Source organism: Oncorhynchus kisutch, linkage group LG19 (genome assembly GCF_002021735.2).
Source record: "Oncorhynchus kisutch isolate 150728-3 linkage group LG19, Okis_V2, whole genome shotgun sequence".
Lineage (NCBI taxonomy): Eukaryota > Metazoa > Chordata > Actinopteri > Salmoniformes > Salmonidae > Oncorhynchus > Oncorhynchus kisutch.
In genome coordinates this window covers 32,014,481-32,039,410 of record NC_034192.2, presented here as the reverse complement: position 1 = coordinate 32,039,410, position 24,930 = coordinate 32,014,481, and the positions used below count along the sequence as shown (strand labels likewise).

The 24,930-nt window shown below is 43.2% G+C and overlaps 3 protein-coding genes across 6 annotated transcripts in view; all 3 read left to right on the top strand.

The window, feature by feature from the left end:
• LOC109864681 (protocadherin gamma-C5) overlaps positions 1 to 24,930 on the top strand; it is a 186,029-nt gene that overhangs the window by 4,831 nt on the left and 156,268 nt on the right. The window contains exon 1 of one of the 4 annotated variants that reach the window (XM_031798534.1): positions 6,407 to 8,909. The exons of 2 other annotated variants lie outside the window; for them this stretch is intronic. In XM_031798534.1, coding sequence (XP_031654394.1) covers positions 6,510 to 8,909 — 2,400 coding nt within the window. In that variant the 5' untranslated portion in view covers positions 6,407 to 6,509. Of the gene's footprint in view, positions 1 to 6,406; positions 8,910 to 24,930 lie in introns of those variants that run through there. One more of the 4 variants, XM_031798542.1, reaches the window with a different exon arrangement.
• Positions 950 to 4,176, top strand: LOC109864683 (protocadherin gamma-A11-like). Its single transcript, XM_031798566.1, has one exon. The coding sequence runs from the start codon at positions 1,104 to 1,106 to the stop codon at positions 3,063 to 3,065; it is 1,962 nt and encodes a 653-aa protein (XP_031654426.1). The 5' UTR covers positions 950 to 1,103; the 3' UTR covers positions 3,066 to 4,176.
• LOC109910126 (protocadherin beta-16-like) lies at positions 21,248 to 23,835 on the top strand. The gene has a single exon (XM_031798134.1). The coding sequence runs from the start codon at positions 21,370 to 21,372 to the stop codon at positions 23,833 to 23,835; it is 2,466 nt and encodes an 821-aa protein (XP_031653994.1). The 5' UTR covers positions 21,248 to 21,369.

Genomic DNA, 24,930 nt, shown 5'->3' with positions numbered 1-24,930 from the left:
CGGCAATTGTTTTTCATTGAATCACAGCTATAATGTTGTTTTTTTATTCCACTGAAGAAAATCATTCTCCCCACGGCCCCAGGGGAATGCGTAATTTATCTTGTCTATTTAGGCAACTTGTTAGTTCTCCACGAGTGATGTAGTTTGTAACGCATTTCAATCCCCTTAAAGTTGTAGTGAGAAATCCAGGGATGCTAATATTATGTGGTTTGGTTTATCATGTGGGATATGTAGCCTCCTGTTTGTGATTTCATTTTTCACACACACACTGCATATTTTTTAGGTCACGGGAAAAGGGTTGATATAGGAGTATGGCTCCACACGAGTGAAGTGCTATGTAGCTCGTTTTAGGAAGAAGATAAATACTTTACATTGAGAGCTATTTAGACAGAGTGATGAGAGTAGCGGTGTGAGTGTCTTGCGTGCAGCGGCCTCGCAATGTCACTCTCCATGGTGCTGAAAATGCATACAATCTTCTTTTACCCCAATGAGATCTACTTATTGTTTTGTGTCACAACTTTCATTTCTTGCCATACTCTGTTTTTTGTGTGTGAATGCACTGATGCTTTTGTAATGGCTGAAGGAAACGCATTAAAAATTACATCGCCTAAATCTGATATTTGCTTTGTAGCCTACTTCTCTTTTGTAGTATATTCATTCCACCTGATCTTAACTCATATCAATAGAATGCGGGTTCTTGGCAATCATTTATGTGTGTGGGGTTTTATATACTGTCGCTTGCTGTTCTTTTCTTTTGATATTTCCAATAGCTTATCAACCATTTCAGCCTAGGCTATTCATAGGCATATTGAAACAGTTTGGCGAGATATAAACGAATGTGAGATAATATGTGTAATATCTGAAGGGTACTCACTGTGTCGCTATTCACCAGCTATGTTTTTATAGATCCAGTTCTCCACTCACTTGTGTTGTGACAAGGCTCGGGTGCCATTTAGCTGCGGAAGAGGTTGGAGACGGTCAGATTGCGTGCACATTTTGAGAATGTAATTTCGAGGAAACTATATATTTTTTTCAGGAAATACTATTTGTTTGCGTTGTATATTATTTTGGCTGTAAGGTGATTTTGACATTTTAATCCCACAATGGGGCACAAAGGATTTTCGGACAAAGTCCTGGTTTGCAGCGTTGCTCTCTTTCTTCTTCCACTGCACTCCGCCTATGGAGACGTGAGCTATTATTTTCCCGAGGAGATGAAACGCGGATCTGTTATTGGAAATATAGCCAAGGATCTGGGGTTGGAGGCGAGCAGACTCTCCGCTCGTAAGGCCCGAATTGATACCGAAGGGAACCGCAAACGTTATTGTGACATTAATCTGACTAGTGGTGATTTGATTGTTACCGAAAGAATTGACAGAGAGGAGCTTTGCGGAGAAAAGGTGTCATGCCTTCTGAGCTTTGAGTTAGTCCTAGAGAATCCTCTTGAGTTGCATCGCATATCACTTCAAATACAAGATATCAATGACAATTCACCCATATTTCCAAAGGATACAATTAAACTGGAAATCAGAGAATCAGCTGACAAAGGAGCTCGCTATCGTGTGAACGCTGCTCATGACGCAGACATAGGGCAGAATGCAGTTCAAAGTTACGTGCTACAAAGGAATAATCATTTCGTGTTGAGTGTTCAAACCACTTCTGCAGGTAGCAAATACGGTGAGTTAGTGCTTGACAAAGAATTAGACCGCGAGAAGCAGCAGGAATTACAATTATTGATCACAGCTGTGGACGGGGGCACTCCGCAGAGATCAGGTACTGTAGTCATACACGTCACTGTACTGGATGCTAACGATAACGCCCCAGTGTTTAGCCAGGCCGTCTATAAAGCCAGTCTGCCTGAAAACTCTCCTTTAGGGACACTAGTTGTTACTGTGAGCAGTACTGATGCAGATGAAGGAGTGAACGGCGAAGTAATGTATGAATTCAGTCGAATGTCTGATAAGGCAAGGAAAATGTTTACATTGGACCAGAAAACGGGGGACATTACAGTAATAGGGGAGTTAGACTATGAAGAAGAATCAAAATATGAAATGTTTGTAGAAGGAAAAGATGGCTATGGCCTTTCTTCAGACACTAAAGTGATAATAGACATTACAGATATAAATGACAACGCCCCTGTAATATATCTGAAATCTCTGAGTAACCCCATACCTGAGAACGCGTCACCTGGCACAGAGGTGGGCATCATTAACGTGCAGGATAGAGACTCTGAGAATAACCGACAGGTCCACTGCTCCATTCAGCAACACGTTCCTTTTAATCTGGTACCATCCATCAAAAACTACTATTCTCTGGTGACCTCGGGCGAACTGGACCGTGAACTAGTGTCTGATTACAACATAACCATCACCGCCACCGACGAGGGCTCTCCACCTCTGTCCTCCTCTAAAACCGTTCAGTTATCTGTAGCTGACGTCAACGACAACCCACCTGTGTTTGAGGAACAGTCCTATAGTGCCCACGTGACTGAAAATAACAAACCAGGCTCCTCCGTGTGTTCTGTTACTGCTCGAGACCCAGACTGGGGACAGAATGGCGCAGTTATTTATTCCCTTTTACCCGGCGAGATGAACGGTGTCCCGGTGTCCTCATTGTTATCCGTTAACGGAGACACGGGGGTGATCCACGCTGTGAGGTCGTTTGATTATGAACAGTTCAGGAGCTTTAAAGTCCAGGTGATGGCCAGAGACAATGGTTCTCCTCCGCTCAGCAGCAACGTCACCGTCAGTGTGTTCATAACAGATGTGAATGACAACTCTCCTCAGATACTATATCCCGCTCCGGAGGGGAACTCCTTCATGAACGAGCTGGTCCCCAAAGCTGCACACGGGGGCTCTCTTGTTTCCAAGGTGATAGCGGTGGACGCGGACTCTGGCCAGAACGCCTGGCTGTCCTATCATATAGTCAAATCCACTGATCCGGGACTTTTCACTATTGGTCTCCACAGCGGAGAAATCAGGACACAGCGTGACATTTCTGAATCTGACAACATGAAACAGAACTCAATCCCATTGAGCACGCCTGGGACCTGTTTGATCAGAGGGTGAGGGCTAGGGCCATTCCCCACAGAAATGTCTGGGAACTTGCATGTGCCTTGGTGGAAGTGTGGAGTAACATCTCACAGCAAGAACTGGCAAATCTGGTGAAGTTCATGAGTAGGAGATGCACTGCAGTACTTAATGCAGCTGGTGGCCACACCAGATACTGGTTGTTACTTTTGATTTTGATCCCCCCCCTTTGTTCAGAGACACATTATTCAATTTCTGTTAGTCACGGGGCGGCAGCGTAGCCTAGTGGTTAGAGCGTTGGACTAGTAACCGGAAGGTTGCGAGTTCAAACCCCCGAGCTGACATGGTACAAATCTGTCGTTCTGCCCCTGAACAGGCAGTTAACCCACTGTTCCCAGGCCGTCATTGAAAATAAGAATCTGTTCTTAACTGACTTGCCTGGTTAAATAAAGGTAAAATAAAAATAAAAATAAAAAAACATGTCTGTGAAACTTGTTCAGTTTATGTCTCAGTTGTTGAATTTTGTTATGTGCCTACAAATATTTACACATTTTAATTAAGTTTGCTGAAATTAAATGCAGTTGACATTTAGAGGACGTTTCTTTATTTGCTGAGTTTATTTAAATGTTCTTATTCTTATTCCATACCTTTATATTTGTGTGTATTAGGTAGTTGTTGTGGAATTGTTAGATTACTTGTCTGTTATTACTGCATTGTCGGAACTAGAAGCACAAGCATTCCACTACACTCGCATTAATCTGCTAACCATGTGTATGTGACCAATAATATTTGATTTGATTTGTACAATAACCTTTTTTTCCCCTGGATTAATTCAGTATTCTCACAGGAGTAACCGAAGTCAATGCCCCAGTTTGCCCTTTTCAAGACAACTTGGAACTCAGAAAATTCGCACATGACCTACTTGGAAACTCATTGTAGAAAGATGAGCTCCGAGTTTCCCACTTCAAAAGTATCAGAATCAACCAGTAGGAAGCTCTACGCAAAAAACATACCCACATTTTTATTCAGAGGATCAGAGTTTCTGAGTTGTCTTGAAAGCCGCCATATTGGTTAACTTGTTCATGCTTTAGGTTTGATTATATTGATGATAATGTGTATATACCCTCAAAATTGAAGTAAAAATGTTTTATGCTAATCTATTTTATGGATTTAATTATTTTAATTTGAGTATGTGCTTTGAGCTGTGATGTCTATGATCAAATCAAATCAAATCAAATTTATTTATATAGCCCTTCGTACATCAGCTGATATCTCAAAGTGCTGTACAGAAACCCAGCCTAAAACCCCAAACAGCAAGCAATGCAGGTGTAGAAGCACGGTGGCTAGGAAAAACTCCCTAGAAAGGTGTGTGATGTGATTGATTGAGATTTTTTTTTACATATGTCTACACGATGCATGTTTAAGGTTCAAATGAGTTAGTAGCCTTGTTTGCCCTGTTCGAGTGCAGGCCTATTTGGAAAGGGTTTACAAAATATAAATACGGTATGAAGAGAGCGACTAAGACAGAGTGATGAGAGAAGCGTTGCGCAGTGGCATGTGTATGTCGCTGTCCATGGTGCTGAAATGAAATTTGTACAACCTTTAGGGTTTACTTTTCATCGCCTTTTGACTGTCATTACTTTCATTCATTGCCATACTCTCTGTTTTTGTATATTGCACCTCAAATATGATACCTGCAACGTAGACCTATACCTTTTTGGATATGTGTTCGCTTTGGAACGTATTTCTTTCAATCTATATCTTAACTCGTGAAAATAGTCTGATATGGATTTTAATGCCTGGTAAATCCATTTGAACTCAATCACTTTTTGACGTCACCCGTTTTGATTTGAACGAAACCTTCCATACATATTTGCCTGTTGTAGAGGTGTTCGGTAAGTGACTTTTTGGACCGGAATTCCAAAATATTCAAGAGATAAATGTGCTCAAAGTTGACTGATGTTACATACCACACCACACCATGAGACAACCATGTCTTCATCGCTGGAAAAGATCAACAAACGGTTTAGATTTATATCATATGTAAAAAGCTTACAAACAGGGTTGTTAAACTATATTGGGGGGAGTAAAAAATATATATATATATTTTCTTAAACCTTTAACATTAATTATCTAAAAAACGCGTAAATTCAGAGTTTTTTTCATGTTCACTTTTGTTGTATCTTAGACCCTATTTTGAATGTGGGTGTCATGTTTTGGCTGATAAATGTAAAAAAAAAATTGCAATAACATTTACATTTCAACTTTGAAATAGTACCACAAAGATGGTTGGAGGCCCACACATCAGAGAACGTTGACTTGAATGGGAATATCTGTTGTTTTAAATTATACTGCCAATTCTCAATATACTGTAAACCTATTGATATCATAGAAATATAGATCATAGAATAGACATGACCATTCAAGTTGACATTCGACAGTGGTCTGTCTACAAGCTAAATTACTGTGGTCTGAAGGGATAGGTCCGTTCTATTAAATGTATGTCTATGATTGAAATGACACCCACCCAGTATTCAAGAGGATGTTGCATCTCAACCGATAGCGGGCACAGCGCAGAATAGGGTCTGAGCTACAACATATGCAAATATTTTTTTTTAAATCACAGTTGACACACGGTTAGATACTTGATGTTAAAGGTTTATATCTAACAAAATCGAACAACTAAAGGCTATCCAAAACAAATATTATGGGTTATATTGTGGTCACTCAAAAATGCTATTTTACATGGGAATCAGAATGATGTAAAAGTTAGTTTTTAAAAAAAATAATAACGTGGTTTGACAACACTGTTTGTAAGCTTTTAAATGATTTCCAACTCAACCGTTTGTATCTTCCAGTTAAGAACACATTGATGTCCAATGGTATGAAACATGAGTCAACTTTGAGCACCTTTATCTCCTGGATGTTATGGCATTCAGGTCCAAAAAGACACTTTCTGACCTCTTCTCCACGGGAAAACATGAATAGAAAGTTTTGTTTCAGGGATGCTGTCAAAAAAAGGGATTGAAATCGAGTGGATTTACCCTTCCGTGATTGGTGTGTTGTGCGTTTTACTGCCGTTTACTGTTTTTCTATATATTTGTCTTATTTACGTAATTACAGTAGTAGTCTACCTATTCAATCATGCAGCCCACTTATATAGACTACAGATTACTATGATGACTTTTCGTGAAATATACTGTAGATTTAGAAGGTTTGTTAACATATGTAATTTCTAAAGAGTACTCACTGTGTCGCTATTCACCAGCGGTGTTTTTATAAACCCAGTTCTCCACCCACTTCGTTCTGTTTCCAGGCCAGTTTGCTCTGGTGCCATTTAGCGGAGGAAAAGATTTGGAAACGGTCAGATTTCTGCCACATTCGGCGGATATTATTTTAATCAGACTCCATATTTTTTTGGAACACTATTTATTTACATTCCAGTATCTAATCATCTGCTAGTTTGCAGTTTATATTCCAAGGATGGGTCACAAAGGAATATCGGTGACAGGCCTGGTCTGCAGCTTTGCATTCTTTCTCCAAACGCTGCACACCGCCTTTGGAGACGTGAGCTATTCTTTTCCGGAGGAGATGAAACGTAGATCTGTAATTGGAAATATAGCCAAAGATCTCGGTTTGAAAGCCAGCAGACTGTCCGCTCGTAAGGCCCGAATTGATACAGAGGGGAACTATGAACGTTATTGTGATATTAATCAGAGTACCGGGGATTTGATTGTTGCGGAAAGGATTGACAGAGAGGAGCTATGTGGAGATAAGGTTTCGTGTATGCTTACATTCGAGTTGGTTCTAGAAGGTCCATTGGAATTGCATCGTGTATCACTACTGATTGAGGATGTCAATGATAATTCACCCATTTTCCCGAAGGACACAATCAAATTGGAAATTAGTGAGTTGGCAGTCAAAGGGGCTCGCTATCGTGTTAACGAGGCACATGACGCAGACATGGGACAGAACACAGTGCAAAGGTATACATTACAAAGTAATGAACATTTTGTGCTGTCTATTCACGATTACACAGATGGAAGAAAGAACGTAGAGTTGGTTTTAGATAAAGAACTAGATCGTGAAGAAAAACAGGACATGAGTTTACTGCTAACAGCAATAGATGGCGGCACTCCGCAGAGATCAGGTACTGTAGTCATACACGTCACTGTATTGGATGCTAACGATAACGCCCCAGTGTTTAGCCAGGCCGTCTATAAAGCCAGTCTGCCTGAAAACTCTCCTTTAGGTACTGTAGTGGTTACAGTAAGTGCTACAGATGCAGACGAGGGAGTGAATGGGGAAGTGACGTATGAATTCAGTCGCATATCTGACAAAGCAATAAAGGTATTTTCTTTGGGCCACAATACTGGAGAAATTAAGGTGATAGGTCCGATAGACTTCGAAGGCGACCCAAAATATGAAATGCGTATAGAGGGTAAAGATGGCTATGGCCTTTCATCAGATTCAAAAGTAATTATTGATATCACGGATGTAAATGACAACGCCCCTGTAATATATCTGAAATCTCTGAGTAACCCCATACCTGAGAACGCGTCACCTGGCACAGAGGTGGGCATCATTAACGTGCAGGATAGAGACTCTGAGAATAACCGACAGGTCCACTGCTCCATTCGGCAAAACGTTCCTTTTAATCTGGTGCCATCCATCAAAAACTACTATTCTCTGGTGACCACGGGCGAACTGGACCGTGAACTAGTGTCTGATTACAACATAACCATCACCGCCACCGACGAGGGCTCTCCACCTCTGTCCTCCTCTAAAACCGTTCAGTTATCTGTAGCTGACGTGAACGACAACCCACCTGTGTTTGAGGAACAGTCCTATAGCGCACACGTGACCGAAAATAACAAACCAGACTCATCATTATGTTCCGTTACTGCAAGAGATCCAGACTGGAGACAGAATGGTACAGTGATTTACTCTATCTTACCCGGTGATGTGAACGGTGTCCCGGTGTCCTCGTTCTTATCCGTTAACGGAGACACTGGGGTGATCCACGCTGTGAGGTCGTTTGATTATGAACAGTTCAGGAGCTTTAAAGTCCACGTTGTGGCCAGGGACAACGGTTCTCCTCCGCTCAGCAGAAACGTCACCGTCAGTGTGTTCATAACGGATGTGAATGACAACTCTCCTCAGATACTATATCCCGCTCCGGAGGGGAACTCCTTCATGACCGAGCTGGTCCCCAAAGCTGCACAGGGGGGCTCTCTTGTTTCTAAGGTGATAGCGGTGGACGCGGACTCCGGCCAGAACGCCTGGCTGTCCTATCATATAGTCAAATCCACTGATCCGGGACTTTTCACTATTGGTCTCCACAGCGGAGAGATCAGGACACAGCGGGACATTTCTGAATCTGACAGCATGAAACAGAACCTTATTGTGTCAGTAAAAGATAACGGAAAGCCCTCTCTCTCTGCGACCTGTGCAATGTATTTAGTGATTTCTGACAACTTGGCTGAAGTGCCAGAACTGAAAGATATATCTTATGATGAGAGCAATTCCAAACTCACCTCTTATCTGATCATCGCGCTGGTGTCCGTCTCCACCTTTTTCCTTACCTTCATTGTTGTCATCCTGGTCGTGAGTATTTGCCGCAGGAGAAAGCCTAGACTGTTGTTTGATGGACCTGTCACCATCCCAAGTGCGTATCTCCCTCCAAACTACGCAGATGTGGATGGCGCGGGAACTCTCCGCAGCACCTACAATTATGACACCTACCTGACGACGGGTTCGCGCTCCAGTGACTTCAAGTTTGTCAGATCTTACAATGACAACACGCTGCCTACCGACCAGACTCTGAGAAAAACTCCAACTGACTTTGCTGAAGCGTTTGATGACTCTGATAGGTCCCCAGAGGTAGGTAAATAATAATAAATTACATTTGTTATTGGCCTATGCCAGGAGAAAGCTACCTGCCTGAATGCATTTTCAAAATGATTTACAAAACGTGAATAATACCTATAGCCTGCTTTATAGCTATTGGGAATAACTTTTATTTCGATAAACAACAATTCCACATATGATAGAATAAAGGCTATACTTTCAATATAATAATTTAATTTCAGCTAAAATGCCTTGTACAATCACTTTTCCTCCTGGAGAAATTACAAGGCTACACCCACGAATTTACTCATTTCCTATTAGGTATCGATTATACATGCTCCAGGTTTCATACAATTTGTGATGTTTTAGATCATTATTTCTGCCCGATGCAATATAAATGATAACCTACAGCTTGATTTGATATAACATGTGTATTATTATTATTTTATTTTTTTACTTCTGATGTGGTTCGCTTATGTTTGTGATTGATACACTACGTGACCAAAAGTATGTGGACACCTGCTCGTGGAACATCTCGTTCCAAAATCATGGGCATTAATATGGAGTTGGTCCCCCCTTTGCTGCCATAACAGCCTCCAACTCTTCTGGGAAGGCTTTCACTAGATGTTGGAACATTGCTGATGGGAATTGCTTCCATTCAGCCACAAGAGCATTAGTGAGGTCAGACACTGATGTTGGGCAATTGGGCCTGGCTCGCAGTCGGCATTCCAAATTATCCGAAAGGTCTTCGATGGTGTTGAGGTCAGTGCTCTTTGCAGACCAGTTAAGTTCTTCCACACCGATCTCGACAAACCATTTCTGTATGGACCTCGCTTTGTGCACAGGGGCATTGTCATTCTGAAACAGGAAAGGGCCTTCCACAAACTGTTGCCACAAATCTGGAAGAAGAGAATCGTCTAGAATGTCAATGTATGCTGTAGCATTAAGATTTATCTTCACTGGAACTAAGGGGCCTAGCCCGAACCATGAAAAACAGCCCAAAGCCATTATTCCTCCTCCACCAAACTTTACAGTTGGCACTATGCATTCAGGCAGGTAGCTTTCTCCTGGCATCTGCCAAACCCAGATTCGACCGTCTGACTGCCAGATGGTGAAGCATGATTCATCACTCCAGAGAACCACGTTTCCACTGCCCCAGAGTCCAAAGGCGGTGAGCTTCACACCACTCCACCCGACGCTTGGCATTCTGCATGGTGATCTTAGGCTGCTCGGACATGGAAACACATTTAATGAAGCTCCCAACGAAAAAGTTATTATGCTGACATTCCTTCCAGAGGTAGTTTTGAACTCTGTAGTGAGTGTTGCAACAGAGGAGAGACGGTTGTTACACGCAATGCGCTTCAGCACTCGGCGGTCCCATTCTGTGCGGCTGAGCCGTTGTGGCTCCTAGATGTACATAACAACACCTACAGTTGACCAGAGCAGCTGTAGCAGGGCAGAAGTTTGATGAACTGACTTGTTGGAAAGGTGGCATCCTAAGACTGTGCCATGTTGAAAGTCACTGAGCTCTTCAGTAAGGCCATTCTACTGCCAATGTTTGTCTTTGGAAATTACATGGCTGTTTGCTCGATTTTATACACCTGTCGGCAACGGGTGTGGCTGAATAAGACGAATCCACTCATTTGAAGGGGTGTCCACATATTTTTGTATGTATATTGTATATTCCGTGGATATTTCACTCATGCTCCACATATTTGAGGTTACAGAAAATGAGTTGATAATCGGAATCTGGCACTTTTTGGGTGAATGTTTGTTTGGAAAGGGTTTACAAAAGAGAATTGCTGTGTCTGGCGAGCTTTTTGTAGAATTATGAGAGAATCAGTGTGCGAGTTTTTAAAGTGCAGTGCCGCTGAAGGCCTCTCATTGTTTCTGTCCATGGTGCTGAAATGTGGAAAATGTCTATAAACCAGTAGGGATCATTCATCATCTCATGCCATCTTCTCTGTTTTTGTAGATTACATTGGGTGTGCTGGCTGTAAAACCAGGATTATACATCTTACTTGCCTTGCACCTTATATTTCAGATGTGTGGTCCTAAACGACTCTTTTGTAATGAATGTATTTTTCGCCTGAGTATGCGGACTGTATTCGTGCGACGATTGATATGTTGTGGACATACATCGTGGCATTTCCTATCCGTCTATTTGGTTATGCTTATTTCGATAAACGCAGGGTTTATCGAAATAAAAGTTATTCCCAATAGCTATAAAGCAGGCTATAGGTATTATTCACGTTTTGTAAATCATTTTGAAAAATAGTTGCTGTGTGTCATTTTGAGGTATACTCAAAGTGTCGCTGTTCACCAGCAGTGTTTTAATAGATCCAGTTCTCCACCCACTGGTGTCGTCATAAAGCTCGGGTGCCGTTGAGCTGACGTGTCTTTAACACTCAGCACATCGTATGCGATCCGACAACCTAATTGGTGCAGTTTGTCTTGCAAATGTGTGTCATGTTCACATGTGTAGGCTACATGTCTGTTGTTGAAGTGACAGTATAGACTTTTACAACAACTTGTTGACAACCTTACTTGTCGAACTACTTTGACATTCTCTTAGGACACAGTAATCAGAGGACATGACCTATCAGTAACATGCAAACACGATAGACATTTCTAATGCAACGTATTTTGTAGATCAAGTCACATCATCAGATATTATATAATGCAGTTATTATCTAGGTCTCTGGGTGACGCTATTTTATCGCGCTGGATTTGGAATATGGCTTAATTACAATCCAATGCTCTCCCTCCCCATCCGTGTTATTGTTACAGGAATAGTGTGTGTGTGTGTGTGTGTGTGTGAGGAAGAGAGAGGAAGAGAGAGCAAGAGAGAGGAAGAGAGAGGAAGAGAGAGCAAGAGAGAGCAAGAGAGAGCAAGAGAGAGCAAGAGAGAGCAAGAGAGAGCAAGAGAGAGCAAGAGAGAGCAAGAGAGAGCAAGAGAGAGCAAGAGAGAGCAAGAGAGAGCAAGAGAGAGCAAGAGAGAGCGAGAACTTTGGTAGCCCAGTCATAGTCATAGTGAGAGTGAGTGCACGCGATTGAGGCGGGAGGAGAGAAATCCAAACGGACACGAGCAGGCTCCGGAGTAGGGCATGCTCTACTCGGCTCGAGACGAGTATAAATAAGGTCACTGCGTCGCTTTGATGCTATATTTATTTTCAACCAAACTATATATTTTATAACTAATCTTAGTCGTGTTTAAACATGGTTTTACTACTAATAAATCGTATTATCAACAAGGGATTTACCATAGAGCAACTGTGCGTAAAACGGAGTAGCTGGCTGCGATTTTGGGGGATTGTGCTTCTCTTCGGCGCGTCGTCTGGAGATGTGCGCTACTCCGTACCAGAGGAGATGGAGCGCGGCTCGGTCATTGGGAACCTGGCTCTGGATCTGGGGCTGAAAATAGTTGAGATTGGTGCACGTCGAGCCCGCATCGTGGCGGAGGGCACTCGGCAGCTTTGTGAGCTTGACTATGGTTCGGGCTCTCTGTTGGTCAGCGAGAGGATAGATAGAGAGGAGTTGTGCGCGCAGGCAGCTGTCTGCGTCCTACAGTATCAGCTGCTGCTGGAGGATCCGCTCAAAGTGTACAGTCTTGTTTTGGACATTCAGGATATGAATGACAATAGCCCTGCTTTTGCTACTGGGTTAATTGACCTGGACCTGGTCGAGTCGACGGTGCCGGGGAGACGCTTCCCTCTGGAGAGTGCGCATGACCCTGATTTGGGAACCAACTCGGTTCGTGATTATAAACTGAGTCACAATGATCATTTTGCCTTAGAAATGAACACTCAAGTGAATGGAATAGCATACCCAGAGCTGGTTCTGAAAAAAACTTTGGACCGGGAGAACCAGGCCGAATACACTCTGACCATCAGTGGGGTTGACGGGGGGAATCCTGCCAGGTCAGGTACCGCGTCTGTTCACATCCATGTTCTGGATGCCAATGACAACGTCCCCGTTTTCAGCCAGAGGACTTACAGAGCCTCTCTGATAGAGAATTCTGCCACGGGCGTTTTGGTGGCGACGCTGAACGCCACTGATTTAGATGACGGTCCATATGGGGAGATAACCTACTATTTCAGCCACGTGTCTGACAAAACTAGAGGCATTGTTGAAATTGACCCTGTGAGTGGGGAGGTGAGGGTGGCGGGTCAAGTGGACTATGAGGAGGCGAGTGCGCATGAACTTGATGTCCAGGCTAAAGATGGCGGGGGTCAGGCATCACACTGTAAACTCATCATTGAAGTGATTGATGTGAACGACAATGAACCAGTTATTGCAGTGAAATCAGCCACGGCTATCATTTCTGAGGATTCTAAACCCGGTACCATGGTTGCTCTGCTTAACGTGTATGACCTGGACACTGGAAACAGTGGTCGGGTCAAGTGTGCCATCTCAAACGACATACCTTTCAAGTTGATATCAGAGGTTAAGAATTACTATATGTTGGTGACTGATGGTATATTAGATAGAGAGTTGAACCCACACTATAACATCACGGTGACAGCTATCGACTCTGGTTCTCCCGAACTGTTCAGTAGAAACGTGATATCCATCACAGTGGGTGACGTGAATGACAACCCCCCTATTTTTACGCAGAGCGAGTACACCGCCAACGTTTGGGAAAACCAACACAGAGGCACGTTGGTGATAAGGGTGAGAGCCGAGGATCTAGACGCAGGACCCAATGCGAAAATACTGTACTCTTTATCAGAAGGCATGACCCCAGAAACATTCTCTTCCCTCTCCATTAACGCGGAGACCGGAGAGCTCTTCACCTCGCGCCCCTTTGATTATGAGCAGGCCAGTCACTATCAGGTAGGAGTGACCGCTCAAGACGGTGGTGACCCTCCTCTTTCCAGTACTTGCACTGTGAGGGTGTTCGTCGGTGACCATAACGACAACACACCTGTTGTTCTGTATCCTGTCCAATCATCTGGCTTCATCGCTGAGGACCTGGTGCCACTGGAGGCACCTAAAGGTTACCTGGTTACCAAAGTGCTTGCTGTAGATGCTGACTCTGGCAATAACGCGTGGCTCTCCTACCATGTGGTCAAAGCGTCACAGCCCAACCTCTTCACTGTGGGCCTGCACAGCGGGGAAATCAGGACTGTGAGGCCATTTGTAGAGCAGGACGAGCCTAAACAAACTCTTATCATCACGGTAAGGGACAACGGGCCTCAGTCTCTCTCAGCCACTGCCACAGTCAATGTAGTCATTGGCGATGACATGCCTGTTTTAAACAAGCTTTTTGAGAACACGGACGATGACTCACAGGCGAGCTATAACTTGACGCTTTATTTGAAAATCGCCCTGGCGACCGTGTCTTCTCTCCTCCTTGTTCTGATCAGTGCGGTCGTGTACTTCAAGATGTGTCGACGCGGGCTTGTGTACCGCGCGTCTAGCCTCCCAGTCTTCCCCGCGGCCTACGGCCCCCCGAGATACGCTGACGTCAGCCGGTGTGGAACTGTCCTGAAAGATGACCAATACGACTCCTTTCTGACCACTGGCTCGTGGAAAGGTGACTTCCGTTTCGGGCCGTCCATAGACACTGACCCATTGAGGAAAAGCGGCATGGCCTATCAAAAAGGCACACTCAGACGCACAAGTCTCAAGGTGAGCCTTTGGGAATGGACTTCTGATGACGTAGTTCATTAAGTGTCAGCTATGGCAAAGCATTGCATGGGTTGAATGCGTTCAGTTGTGCAACTAACTGGGTATCCCCTTTCCCTTATATCTTATCTGAACTAAGCTCTGCTCGTCTACCAGCAACTGTCTGGTTCAGTTGGTAGAGCATGGTGCTTGCATCCCCAGGGATGTGGGTTCGATTCCCATGGGGGACCAGTATGCAAATGTATACACTCAAGTCGCTCTAGATAAGAGCACCTGCTAAATGACTAAAATGTAAATGTGAGAGTGTCATCATCTCTTGTGTAGCCTGTCATTCTACTGCCCTGCCTGTCCTTTCTGTGTACTCTGTTTCTCTGTGTGTGGTTGTCTAGCAGGCTGATCTCTATGTTAGTTGGTTTGTTTTGGGAGTTAAAACCAGTTTGCAAGCTGCTATTTATTTTATCTTGATATCATCACGTAGTTATGTCACACCTACAGTGGTTATGTCACACCTACAGTGGTTATGTCACACCTACAGTGGTTATGTCACACCTACAGTGGTTATGTCACACCTACAGTGGTTATGTCACACCTACAGTGGTTATGTCACACCTACAGTGGTTATGTCACACCTACAGTGGTTATGGCACACCTACAGTGGTTATGTCACACCTACAGTGGTTAATGTCACACCTACAGTGGTTATGTCACACCAACAGGGGTTATGTTACACCTACAGTGGTTATGTCACACCTACAGTGGTTATGTCACACCTACAGTGGTTATGTCACACCTACAGTGGTTATGTCACACCAACAGGGGTTATGTTACACTTACAGTGGTTATGTCACACCTACAGTGGTTATGTCACACCTAGAGTGGTTATGTCACACCTACAATGGTTATGTCACACCTACAGTGGTTATGTCACACCTACAGTGGTTATGTCACACCTACAGTGGTTATGTTACACTATGTCAACTCATATGACCTCTCATTGAAATGGTTATAAGGAAAGGTCAGAGGTTGCTACTCTGATGGCCTCTGATAGAGCTTCACTGTGTTCAGTTGTCCTGGTCAGTAGTGATCTGGCTGTACTCAGGTCAGAGGTTAAACGTTGTAATGGTTGTCGTGTGTGTGTGTGTGTGTGTGTGTGTGTGTGTGTGTGACTGTGTGTGTGTGACTGTGAGTCCTCAACGCAGAGAGGAGAGCTTGTCACATTGGTTAGATTTCCATGTGAACCCATGTGTGCTCATGTTATGGCTGCAGGCTCTGTAATGGTCCACATTTCAGTCATGGGAGAAGAAGAAAAAATGTGAAGCATAAACAGCATTATGGAATCCCAATTTGTCTGCTATGCTGTGTTATACTGTAGCCATGGCCCAGCCAGTGGGATATGCAGTGCGTTACAGGGATATAACTAGTGCCCAAGCCTTTTCCTGCTCAGGTCATCAGGAAACACTCCTGGGCCTAAGTGTGCGCATTGTGTTGAGTTGTGTGGTACATTTCTGTTTACTTGCTTTTGATATCTCCACACTCTGGTTTAGTGATCACATTCAGAATAGTCCTATTAGATGTTGCATTGATCACGAATCGACTGCAGTTCTGTTGAGAGCCTGTACCTGCGAATAAGGCCCCACTGTAGTGTTGGGGTCGGACAGATGCCCTGGTACAGAGACTATGATAATTCCTTCACAGAACACTGCTTTCCAATTTGTCTGGTCCAATTTTGTGTCGGCCAACAATATCAAATATCAAACAATCATAGGAATGTCTTCCTAACGGTTTGCTTTCCCCCCTCTCTTTCCCTCTCTCTCTCTCTTTGGCCTCCCTCTCTCTCTGAATGGACCTCCTCTACATATATGACAGGTGAGACATTTTCACTTTTCTAATTCTACTTGCAACGCTCACACACAATGAGCAACACACACGGGCTCAGAAACAATGACAGTAAGTAAGACACCGTAGGTCGCAGGTCTCGCATAGATTCACAACTAGGCAACGCTCTCTAAAAAAAAGAGCCACTGTGACATTTTAGGGGACATCTCTCTCTCTCTCTCCCCCATGTCTTTTCTCTCTCCACTTGTCTGTCACTTGTCTGCCTTCAAAACGGCAACTACATTGTATTTTCCTTTGTATAGCTCCAAAGAAAGAACCGTGCATCAATCTAAACCATTTCCAAGTGGCTTTGTACTCAAAACAAAGCAACGTAAGGTCATTTTATTTAACCTTCAATTATCCAGGGTAGTCTCACTGAGATATAAATCTGTTTTTCAAGAGAGACCTGGTCCAACCGAGACTGCAGCAGGGGGGGAACAATAACAACTTACAGACAGAGACACACCATGAACTACATGTTGATGTAGACACACAATACATTACAGAAACATACAAGCGTTGTAGATTTTTTTTTTAAATTGATCATATGTACCACTGCATCAAGTCCTAATGACAATCACATTCTTCAGTAACATGTGAGTCAACCAAACTGTTAAACAAGACCCTGGAGTTTCCAGCTGGTCTGGAGAGAATTCCAAGACCACAGAGCTGAGTAGCTAAAACACCTTTTGCCATGATCTGATTTTAGGAACCGTTAAATGTAAGTAAGAGTGAGACCGTGACTGGTATTTATTTTTAAGACCTTATCAAAGAAGAACAGAGATAAAGCTGCAGTTTTCCCAAAATGGCCTAATAGATCATAGTAGACCAACGTTTAAACCTACGTAGAGTCAACGAAGACCAGCCAACAGCACTTTAGAGATCACAGTGGTGTGTCAGATGCTTTTGGTTGGTAATAAACCTACTTGCTGCATGATACATGGAATCAAGTGTCTTCAGGGTAGTGCTTGGGGTCTGCCCATAAACAACATCATTTTTTTTAGCGTTGTAAAATACCATGCACTTTGTTTTTGAGGAATTCGGAACAAGCTTCAACTCGTACAGATTCTGTTGAATGATGGTAAAAGCTACAGTATGTTGAGCTTTTTCAAAAGCCAAAGTCAAACTGCTGCCACTTGAGTAGAAAACAGTGTCATCTGCAAGACAGTATGGTCCACAGCGTCAAGTGCCTTTGACAAGTCTATGCACACAGATGCACAATGCAAACTTCTTATCCAGGGCACGGTGAATATCACCCAAAACATTCAACGTTGCTGTAACAGTGTTGTGGCTTGACCTGAAAGCTGATTGCGTACCACTCAATATATTGTTTTTCTGGTGGTAGGCTTTAAGCTGCTTATTGACTAGGGACTCCAATACTTTTCCCAAAGCAGACCATTTAGATATGGGCCAATAGTTGCTCAGTAGTGTGGGATCACCTCCATTCAAAAGAGCTAGGTCAAATGCTGTTTTGCACAACTTGGGGATGACATGACATTCTAGGGTGAGGTTGAAGATGCATGTTCAAGGTTGTCTAGATCATCAGGGCCAGGGGATATATATATTTACAGTATATATATATATTTTCTTTTGTACATAAATTGCTTTCATGGCTCTATGCACCTCTGATACAGAGAAGGTGAGAATGAGAACCTGGAGAAGAAGTGCTCAGGAGTGTCAGGTAATTTCACGGGGGATCATTTTGACCTTTAAACCCTATTAAATAACCTGCCTGCATCAAGAAAATGCTGATTAAAAGAGTTGAGAATAGAGGTTCTCTCAGTTGCCACATGTGAGTCCAGTAGTAGATGTTAAGGAAGCTGTGCATCTTTTTTTGCACTTACCAACCTTTCAGTACTTGCCAAAATGTATAAGGATTATTCAGATGATCAAAAGTAGATTTGAGGTAGTGTTCTGCTTTCAGTTTTCAGGTCATAGCCACACCCTGATTCCAATTTGTGTTTAAAAGCCATCCAATCATAAGCTGAATCAGACCCTCTTGCTTTAGCCCACATAGCAGTTTGTTTCCTCTGAGGTGATACGTGGAGATACATGGGGCTAGTTTAGAAAATGTACCATCCCTTATACAGGCAACAGCACGGGGATCACGTATATCATTTGCAAAAACAACGCAAGCATTAAAATGAGGAGGAGTGTCGGAGGGGATTTCCGAGGATACTTTATATTCAACCGTGTTACACTGTTAACAAGCTGAGTAAGATTTCCGGTGTTACATAGACTCTTGAGTTGATCAGACTTGGATGTCAACCAGTCGAGGTTCAGGTCACCCATAAGCACAAATTCAGATTTGACATATTGTGATAATAATTGAAAAAAAATACAATCCACAGAGCCAGCAATAGCAGATTGGGGTCTTTATCAACAGGAGACAACACGATTCGAGGACGCGCAGAGATGTTTTCTAAGACAGATCTGCTCGGGTTTGGTAACTGAAGTCAGAATGACCGCTGGGAACTTGTCTTTTCTGTACATAACAACACCACCGCCAATGAACAGCTCCGGTGGTTGTCTTACAAACAGGGTTCTTGTTTCAGTGCAGTTCTAGACGTACTTTCCTCTGGCATGAATATTTATCCTGCTGCCTCCCGATGTGGCCAACTGAATAATACACCGTCCTAATGTGGGGAGTGTTGTGGTTTGCGGCTACATAACATGCTAATGCTTTGCTCTGTGCCACAGCAGAGCACAGCAGGACTGGTGCAGTCAGCTGTTTTAATGCTGACAGACGGGGGGAGGGGGGGGTCCACCTGTGTGACCTACTAAAAGCACACTCTCCTAAATGTAGTTCTGTCCTTGAGTTGAGAGTGAAGTATGTACAAATGTGTGACTGGTGGATGCTGCTGGGTGTGAATGTGGTACATTTGATTGATTGATTGACTCTGATCGCGGTGGCTGAGGTGAAAGCCTCAGCTAACCCGTCATGCATTCAGTAGCCTCTATGAATCATGACTATGAAGGCATAAATGTAGGAAAGTGTGTATTCTGAATTTAAATGCATTTGCCTTGTGCTGTACTTGTCTGTTAATGTTCTGTATTATGTCATGTTTTATGTGGACCCAAGAAGAGTAGCTAAATACACATTAAGCTGATCAACCTTGTGCATACACACAAATCTCTGTGGTAGCTTTGAGATTAGAAGGCAGTATTAGTGTGATTTCTGTGTCAATAGGGCAGTGTTGAACTGGTCCTCTTTCTGCCAAATGATTGTTCTCCCATCTCAGATGTAGGTCACTGGACTTATCAGATTGGATCATGAATCATATTTCAGATTCATACAGGGATGACTACTGAACCATACATATCTGTAGAGAGAGTAGAGAGAGAGAGTAGAGAGAGAGAGAGAGAGAGAGAGAAAGACAGACAGACAGACAGACAGACAGACAGACAGACAGACAGACAGACAGACAGACAGACAGACAGACAGACAGACAGACAGACAGACAGACAGACAGACAGACAGACAGACAGAGACTGCATTGCTTTGACACAGCGCTTTTATTTTCCTCTGTGGCTATGTTTAGGTGTAGTTGTACATACAATCATGTTCATGTGGATCATACAAGCCATTTCTGAGGGAGGGAGGGTGGAGTGTGTGCTCACTGTAATTTTGTAGTGCCGAGATCTGACCACACAATGGCTTTGTGACTGTGCTATAAATGGAACCTGTCTTAACAGGATTTGTTTTGCTGGTTGATTTGCTCTGCTCGTACATAAATTGAGTGTACAAAACATTAGGAACACCTTACTAATATTGAGTTGCACCTCCTTTTCCCCTCAGAACAACCTCAGTTTGTCAGGCCAAGGTGACGCAACCTTTCCACACTGATGCTGGCCCATGTTGACCCTGATGCTTCCCACAGTTGTGTCAAGTTGGCTGGATGTCCTTTGGGTGGTAGAACATTCTTCATACACACAGGAAACTGTTGAGCGCAAAAAAACCCAGCAGAGTTGCAGTTCTTGACACACTCAAAACGGGTGCGCCTGGCACTTACACATTCCACGTTCAAAGGCACTTCAATATGTTGTCACCCTGAATGACACACACACAATCCATGCCACAATTGTCTCAAGGCTAAAAGTCTCCTCCCCTTCATCTACACTGATTGAAGTCAGTTAACAAGTGACATCAATAAGGGATTGTAGCTGTCAGTCTGTTCCTAATATTTTGTCCACTCGGTCAGTGTACATAGTGTCAGTGTACATAGTGTCAGTGTACATAGTATCAGTGCACATAGTATCAGTGTACATAGTGTCAGTGTACATAGTGTCAGTGTACATAGTATCAGTGCACATAGTATCAGTGTACATAATGTCAGTGTACATAGTGTCAGTGTAATATACATCAGTAGTCTATACTATGGCTGTTTATTGCCCTCCTGTGGTGGTTATTTACTATTAAACAAGCATTACCATGTCGTGGCTCAGTGGTATCCAATCTCTAACCCACTTGACAAATGACAACATTAGCTACTGTTTTACTACCAACAAGTCAATGTACAATGTTTGAAATGTGTTGGTAACAGACATATCTGCTAGCTCCCATTAGTGTCCCATTAGACACATTCAGGGCTGTGTGTACCTAGGTTTTGAGACAGCACTCACTTCTGATCTTAACCCTGAGGTGCTGCTCCCTTGACTCGAGACGTTCTGTTTCATGATGTATGAGACAACATTTGGTGGGGTAATCATTCATTGGTTAATAATTTCAATAGAGGGTTCATCGGCCTATGATGTCATTCTGCACACTCACTCTGAGTGGTGCTGTTGTCCAAGAGACCTATCTCGGCTCAGGCGCATATAACTGCTGCTCGAAGGCAACTATGCGTCAGTGACAAGACCAAGGAAGGATTATTGCGCACAGAACCGTCGAAGCAGTTTTAACGGAGTACAACAATATCTTCTTGAGCTTTTCTGTTGTATGTGAGTTTTGGATTGCATTATATATTTCCCAGTTTTGGGTAACGTTATGGATATTTTTAGGAGGATGAGCGCTGGAGAGGCTGTGAATAGCGCAGCCTGGGGTTTGAGATGGCAAGTGCGAGTCTCCATGTTGCTTGTCTGCGTACTGAGTGCGGTGAATGGACAAATTCGATATTCTGTACCAGAGGAAATGAGAAAGGGCTTGTTTGTCGGAGATGTGGCGAAAGACCTGGGTTTGGACGTGAAGAGGCTGATTTCAGGCCGGGCGCGGTTAGTTATAGACGGTAATAACCAATATGTAGAGCTGAATCAGAACAAAGGACATCTGGTTGTTAAGGAAAGGATTGACAGGGAGAAATTATGCGGTCAGAAATCTCCGTGTAGCTTCAGTTTAGAAATGATTCTTGAAAGCCCACTTGAATTATATTCGATTACCATCGAAATTGAAGACATAAACGACAACGCCCCGGTGTTTTCAAAAAAAGACATTCATCTGGAAATTGGGGAGTCTTCGCCGATAGGGACTGTTTTCTTATTAGATGGAGCCGCTGACCCTGACGTGGGTATGAACTCACTGCAAAGCTACACAGTTAAACCAACCGATCATTTTGTGCTCAAGCAACACAGTAGAGCTGATGGAAGTAAATACGCAGAAATGGTGTTGCAGTCTGGACTTGACCGTGAAAAACAGAGCGAACACTCCCTGATATTAACTGCAGTCGATGGCGGGGACCCACAAAGGTCTGGAACTGTTAAGATACATATCACTGTTCTGGATGCAAATGACAATGCGCCTGTGTTCACAGAGTCTTTGTACAAAGTCACTGTTGTAGAAAACGCGTTGGGAAGCACAGTTGTAGCCCAAGTAAGTGCCATCGATGCAGACCAAGGGTATAATGGAAATGTGACGTATTCATTTACGCATATGGAGGAGGGTACACCACCTTTGTTCCATATAGATCCACATACTGGGGAGATAAAGCTCACTGGTGACCTAGATTACGAAACTGTTCAGAATTACGAAATTAACCTTCAAGCTAAAGACCCGTGGGGTCTGACGGGCGCGAGTAAACTAGTCATTGAGATTCTAGACGTTAATGACAATAGTCCGATCATAACCATGACATCATTTTCTGGTAAAATCCCAGAGGATAGTATTCCTGGCACAGTTGTGGCATTGATAAGTGTCCAGGATGTAGATGCTGGGCAAAATGGACAGGTGCGTTTAAGAATCGACGAAAACCTCCCATTTAAGATAAAGACCTCTCTTAGAAACTACTACACGTTGGTAACTGAGAAGAGCTTAGACCGAGAGAAAGTGTCTCGCTACAACATCACCCTCACTGCCACTGATGAAGGTTTGCCGCCGATATCAAGCATGACAACTATTGTTTTAGACATCAGTGATGTTAATGATAACGCACCAGCCTTTAGTCAAAATGTGTATAGTACGCACGTTGTGGAAAACAATTCTCCCGGAGTTTCTGTGCTTGCGATCCAAGCAACGGATCCAGATAGGGGCCAAAACGCACGCATCTCTTATTATCTAATTGACAGTGAGCTAAACGGAAACCCAATTTCCACCTACTTTTCAATTAACTCAGAGAAAGGTGTCATTCACTCAGTGCGTTCACTTGACTATGAGCAGGTTAAAGAGTTCAAAATACTAATCAAAGCGCAAGATGGAGGCTCCCCACCCCTTAGTAGTAATACTACTGTTCTCATTTACGTACAAGATCAGAACGACAACGCACCTCAGGTTCTGTATCCAGTCCAGACTAGCAGCTCTCTGGTGGCTGAAATGGTGCCTCGTTCAGCAGATGTAGGCTATCTTGTAACTAAAGTGGTTGCTGTTGATGTGGACTCAGGACAGAATGCCTGGCTCTCGTATAAACTGCAGAAAGCGACAGACAGGGCGCTGTTTGAAGTGGGATTACAGAATGGAGAAATAAGAACTATACGCCAAGTCAATGATAAAGATGCTGTGAAACAAAGGCTCACTGTTGTAGTGGAGGACAATGGGCAGCCCTCTCGTTCAGCTACAGTCAATGTTAACGTGGCGGTGGCGGACAGTTTCCCTGAAGTGCTCTCGGAGTTCACTGACTTTACGCACGACAAGGAGTACAACGACAACCTGACTTTTTACTTAGTCTTGGCTTTGGCTGTAGTCTCATTTCTATTCATCACATGTTTAGTGGTAATTATATCAGTAAAAATATACAGATGGAGACAGTCTCGCATCCTCTTTCATTCCAATCTCCCGGTTATTCCGTATTATCCACCGCGTTACGCAGACACTTTGGGGACAGGAACTCTACAGCACGTGTACAATTACGAGGTGTGCAGGACGACTGACTCCAGAAAGAGTGACTGTCAGTTCGCCAGACCCTGTAGTCAGAACGTACTGATAATGGACCCCAGTTCTACAGGGACGATGCAGCGGATGCAGAACGAACAGAACATCCTGGATGAACCAGACTCTCCATTAGAGGTGAGTTTATTTGCAGTTTAAATACAATTTTCAACTATCTTCGCCTGGAGCCTCGGGGCTCATTTTCTCAGTATCTTTAACCTTTTATATGGCATTTTTTTAAGGTGATGTGTTTTTAGTACCGTAAAAAATAGCTTTAGGTTTGCTTTTTCCAATTATTTCCAACCGAGCAAAGGCTAAGTGCTGTAGTTGTTTCAGCACCACACCGTGTGCGCTGCGCCTAGTTTTGTCTTGACAGCGACAAGTGGCTCCGCTCACTCATACAGTGTATACTTTGCCTCTTTTCAGCTGTCTGTTGAGCAAGTGTTCTTTTTGAGTGATGTAGGCCTACTTCATGCGTAAGAATGGCTACCCTACATAAATAAGCATGCCGTTTTCAAGCGTCTATGTAGTAGATAAAGACTTGCATTGGTAGTTAGCGATTGAAATGAAAGTCGACGTACTAATACAGTTTTTTACAAGTTATATTTTTCTTGTACAAGGTACACAATCAGTCAACAACAACAACAAAAATATTGGTCTTCCATTTTTACATTACAATCGCCATTGTACGTGTATTTATTTTTTCCTTACAAACAAAAAATAAAAACAGACCAGGTATTTATGAGGAAATGGTATGTGGAGGTTTTTTTGTATATGTGACTTGGAAACGAAAATATTTTCGTTGAGCTGGGGTTGCTCTGACACTTTTGATCAGTCGTCCTGTCGCTGTCCACCGCACTTGTGGTGGACCAAAAATATAACTTGTAAAAAACTGTATTAGTACGTCGACTTTAATTGTCCAGTGGTGCTTATAGTGCATTTACAATAACCCTACATAATCTGAGATGATATGATTCGTTTTTTTTTCCCCAATTCATTATTTTGTCTTTTTCCTGAAGCACTGTAGAAATACTGTAGTTTCCAATACTTTGTTTTGTTATCAAATCTTAATTTCCCTGGGCTGTGCGGTATTTAACACCTATTGACGTTTTGGTGCATGTGAAACGTGGATTTGTGTGTTTCTGCATTGCGTTTGCCATGTTTGGACTCCGAGTGCCGCTGTTGATCAGTGATACACTCGATACGTTAATTAAATCTCTGAGTGGCGCAGTGGGGCCCTCCTATATTCTCTCT